General features: G+C 40.6%; 1 protein-coding gene and 1 non-coding gene across 2 annotated transcripts; both read left to right on the forward strand.

Moving 5' to 3' along the window:
- Positions 1 to 318: 318 nt before the first annotated feature.
- LOC125218685 (two-pore potassium channel 5) lies at positions 319 to 1,770 on the forward strand. The gene is made up of 2 exons (XM_048120412.1): positions 319 to 1,452; positions 1,533 to 1,770. The coding sequence occupies exons 1-2, from the start codon at positions 437 to 439 to the stop codon at positions 1,678 to 1,680; spliced, it is 1,164 nt and encodes a 387-aa protein (XP_047976369.1). The 5' UTR covers positions 319 to 436; the 3' UTR covers positions 1,681 to 1,770.
- A 680-nt stretch (positions 1,771 to 2,450) lies between these two features.
- TRNAL-CAA lies at positions 2,451 to 2,534 on the forward strand. Its single transcript has one exon. It is a non-coding gene; the product is annotated as a tRNA-Leu (tRNA).
- The last annotated feature ends 2,585 nt before the right edge of the window (positions 2,535 to 5,119 follow it).

Below are 5,119 nucleotides of genomic sequence, written 5' to 3' on the forward strand. Positions count from 1 at the left end.
ATTATTTCATGATCTGTTGATATATTCTAACGGTTCAGATCATAGTTTGAAGTTTGTACAATATTTAGAGTTTGCATTTGATCACGTCCCTACACCGTGTAAATCTAGTTCACTGTAAATATTAAAAATATTTGAATTGAAATCGCCACGTCACGTGGCACGCTTGAGTGTTTCGAGATCGGGTATCAGATTGCGATTTGCAATTGCAAGTCAGTAATATGATGTGTAGTGGTCCCCACTCGTGTGGGGCTGTGGTTATTATTCTCTTTAATCAATCTTATAAAATGTTTATTCAATCTACTCTTTTCTCTCATTGGATTGGATTTTTCTTCCGTCTTCGAAAAACACTCCGCTGTAAATTGAGCGGCGCAGGCAGCCCTTCCTATTCGCCGCCCTCTTTTCCTCCTCAGCCCAAAACTCACTGATCGATTGATGAATGGAAGCGGCGGAGCCCTTACTGTTATCCACCTCATCTCCCAATATCTGTGATTTCGTCATCACTCTCCATTCTCCCCTTTCCCAAACCCAATCCTTGGACGCAAACCCTAACTTTTACCAACAACACGATGACGAAGAAGAATCCGAGCCTCCGCCGCCTCCACCGTCCTCCTGCGGCCGGAAGAAAATTCAGCGCAGTAAAACCGCCCCGGCGATGATCGTCATGAAGGATTACCGGTCTCATCCCGCCGACGGCGACGCCAATTTCGAATCCGATTCCCCTTCGCTCGTTCGCCAAGCTGCAATTCTGCTTGTTTTGTACCTAGCCTTAGGCATCGTGATCTACTCCTTCAACCGCGACCACTTCTCCGGCATTGAGACTCACCCCGTCGTCGACGCGCTCTACTTCTCCATCGTCACCATGTGCACAATCGGCTACGGCGACATCGCCCCCACCACCCCCATCGCGAAGGTGTTCGCCTGCGTTTTCGTGCTCGTCGGATTCGGATTCATCGATATTCTCCTCAGCGGCGTCGTCAATTACGTGCTGGATTTGCAGGAGAACATCATCCTCGCCGGAATCAAGCCTTCGCCGGCGCCGGCGAAGGCGAAGGGCTTCTCGGCGCGGAATTACATAGTCGATGTGGCGAAGGGGAGGATGAGGATCCGATTGAAGGTCGGATTAGCCCTAGGCGTGGTGGTGCTGTGCATCGGGATCGGCATCCTGTTCCTCCACTTGGTGGAGCGCCTCAATTGGGTGGATTCCGTTTACCTATCGGTGATGTCGGTGACGACGGTGGGGTACGGCGACAAGGCGTTCAGGACTATAACGGGGAGGCTGTTTGCATCGGTGTGGCTGCTGCTGTCGACGCTGGCGGTGGCGCGTGCGTTTCTGTACCTGGCGGAGGCTAGGGTTGACAAGAGGCATCGGAAAATTGCGAATTGGGCGCTGCATCGGGAAATCACGGTGGAGGATTTGTTCGCTGCTGACCTCAACAACAACGGCTTCATTAGGTAAAGACTAATAATCCCCAATTCGTGCTTCCTCTTAATTTATTTTTGTCAATGTGTTGATGGGGTTGAAATTGGGGCAGTAAATCGGAGTATGTCATCTACAAATTGAAGGAGATGGGGAAGATTAAAGAGAAGGATATTATGCAGATATGCGATCAGTTCAACAAACTTGACCAGAATAACTCCGGCAAGATCACTCTTCCTCACCTGCTCCAGAATCCTCTATAGCATTTGTGTTGTTTGTACACTCATTGTGGGATTTAATTAATGTATGCATATACAAACTGAACTTATTTGATTGACAAATTATTTGTTACATTTTCTTGATGTTTGTAGCATACAATTAGTTTAGACAGTTGTTAATGTGGATTTGCCATAGACAGTGTGTGTGTATACCTTTTAAAAGAAACACGAACACCTCCTTTAAATTTCAAACAAACTTTCAAGTATGAAAACAGAGCACTGACAAAACATTTGGTGCAGTAAGAAAAAAGAAATAATTATGAAATTAAATCCTAGGCTATCCAAATATGTTGTGTCTTATGAAGAAACATCCATGGATGACCAAATAAACAACATGGAACTGTTGTTATGATTCCAATTATTAGTTAAAGTTTGTGGTAGTTAGTTTATGATCCATCTCCAATGAAAAATCGTGCAACGATATATGGTACTGTTTGTAGACAGCCTCCCGCGGAATGGACATTTGTGAGCCACCCTTGACAGAGCTTGCCAACTAACCTGCAATGAAAAGGGAATAAAGGAATTATAAGTAGATCGTTGACAGTGGACTCAGTCGACGCCACTAAGTCTAGATACAATAACATTCAACCTGACCAATCCAATCGCTTTAAAAAGGAATAGGATCATTTTTATATTGCATGGGGGTTGAGGTGAGGTAGATTAAACAGGGAGTGTATTTTCATTTTGGAACAATATTTCTTTATGTTAATTATACTTATTGTAATATTAATATACATTCATCAAGATGACATGCAGTCAGGATGGCCGAGTGGTCTAAGGCGCCAGACTCAAGTTCTGGTCTTCGAGAGAGGGCGTGGGTTCAAATCCCACTTCTGACATTTTTTCTGTTTTTTTATTGACAATTTTAACATCTGTTTTGTTACTGTATTTGAATACTTTGATGCCACCAGCCAAGATTAGTCGTTGACTTGTAATCTATATTCCATGCCTCTTCCTTTTGAATATTTAATCTGTTAATAATTCTGGTGTGACTTCATGTACCATGCCTTTCCCTAGGGATGTCAATCGGGCTAACCCGTTCGGGTTCATGCCAACCTACTCGGGTTGCCGGGCTATTTGGGCGCGGGCTATTCGGGTTATGGATTTTCAACCCTAACCCTAAACCGCCGGGTTTTGGGCTAACCCATCGGGCTATTCGGGCATAAAAGCTTTCGAAAATAATTTCTTATATCGAAATTTTCTTCTATAAAATGATTTTAAATTTTAGATACTTTTTTTCTGTTTAGTTAGAATCATATAAAATCTTCATATTTTTATAGTATTCTACAATAATACTTGGAAAGAAGCATTTCATCTCGATCAACTACAACATAAATTAAAGCTTGTGTTCGTGTCATTATTTTGGGCTTTTGGCATTGTTTGCAACTAATTATTTGTGAAAATTAAAAATCATATCTTACATGAATCATAATTAAAATGATAAATATATTAAGATTTCGATGAGTTATTTCTTAATTTTGTCTTGATTGGCTTTGGTGGTGGTAAGACACTAATGGCAGATGATGGGACGGTGGAATAATGAGTCGAGGAGGAACTTGAAAGCTGATATTGTGGGATCGAGTGGAAAAGTATAGAATGAAGATTGAATGAGACTAATGATTATGTAGAAAGATTGAGGATTCAAAAATATAAAAAAAACCTAAAACTTAATAATTTTAATTAAAAGTTGCAACCCATCGGACCGACCCGCAACCCGTTCGGGCCAACCCGTTTAACCCGCCAACCCATTCGGGCCAACCCGTTTAGCCCGTTTTGTATTCGGGTAATAAAATTACAACCCTAACCCGCTCATTTTACCGGGTTGTTCGGGCCGGTCCACAAGTTTCGGGTTGAATTGACATCCCTACCTTTCTCATTTGGCCTATTAATATACTCCTACTTTTACTGTGATTATTAGTACTAATAATATGACCGGTCTTTTTTTAATCCATACTTTCCTAGCAAAATGTTTGGTATGACTTTTAATAAAACCATAGTTGAATGTGTCTCATTATGCCTGTTCAATTAGCCACAATGACATTTATTTTCAACTCCACTAGCCACATTTTGTTGTTTATATATAAAATCAGAATTTGGTGAAATATGTACATATACACACGCGATTACCTAAAAATATTATGATAAAAAAATTAAAAGCTAAAAGCTAGACTGCATTGTGAATATTCCAGTAGTGTTGGAGTACATATTACGTAGAGTTGATGCAGTACAATATTCATGTCTTACATATATAGATTGAACACGTAACGTAATCATATGGTTCTATTTTCATGAAATTAGAAATGTAACGTTGGATATTACTCCCTCCATCCAGCAATAGAAGTCCCGTTTTTCCATTTTGGGACGTCTGGGAATAGGAGTCCCGGTTCTACTTATCATATTTGGACAATTTAATTACTCTCCCCCTTCTCACTAATTTACACAATTGCCATAAAAAAACACTCCCCACCCAACTTTAATTTCACTCTCTCACCCTCATTCTCTCTCACTCTCGGTCTCACTATCCCAATCGCCGCCCTCCTCCTCCTCCCAATCGCCGCCTCTTCCTCTTCCCCAGTACCCTCTGAAACCCTAACCCCCTTCTATGGGTTAGCTTCGGATTTCGGACGGAAAATTCAACTTCCACGTTGGCCTCGTCCGAATCCAACGCCGGAGTGGACCTTCGACACGTAGGAGGGGTCGATCCTGACTCCTATTGCAACCCACCTTTCTCCTATCCCAGATCTGAAAGCTACGCCATGGATGATGGCTGATTTGAAATTTTCGGTTCAGATTTGGAGCAGATTTCCACTCATTTTGCTAGTAATGGAAGACATTTTGTTTAAGTTGAGGGTTTTTTTAAATTCAGTTTTTAATTTATGTCCATGAATATATTGGCAGCTTGAAATTAAAAATTTCATTATGTGTTGGGTTTATTGAAATGGCATGCAATGCAGGGAAAAAAAAAATTCGCAGCTTCTTTTTTCAATGCAAGATGAAGCAAAAATGTTTAACACAATTGAGGTGGATCCCAAATTCCACTATCACATACCATTTATAACACACTTCAAAACTTTCTTAAAATCCGTGGCCTTTAGAAATGGAACTTTTATTGCTGGATGCAGGGACGGATGTAATGTATTACTAGGTGGGGCAAATGCCCCTCCTCAAATATATTGATGTATACTATTTTATTTAATAATTTTGCAAATTTTATAAAATTTCTTTATATTTGTCCCTTCTTAAACTCTCAAATTATTTGTACATATAATTTTACCCCCTTCCATTTACATTCCTGGATCCGTCCCTGGCTTGATGGAATGGAGGGAGTATTTTGGTAGAATATGATTAGTAAGAATATAGTTATTTAAATTTCGGCATTTTTAGGCTATACCTCAACTTAATTTATTTTATTGAGAAAAAATAG

The sequence above is a fragment of the Salvia hispanica genome, chromosome 4 (genome assembly GCF_023119035.1).
Source record: "Salvia hispanica cultivar TCC Black 2014 chromosome 4, UniMelb_Shisp_WGS_1.0, whole genome shotgun sequence".
In the NCBI taxonomy this organism is placed as follows: domain Eukaryota; kingdom Viridiplantae; phylum Streptophyta; class Magnoliopsida; order Lamiales; family Lamiaceae; genus Salvia; species Salvia hispanica.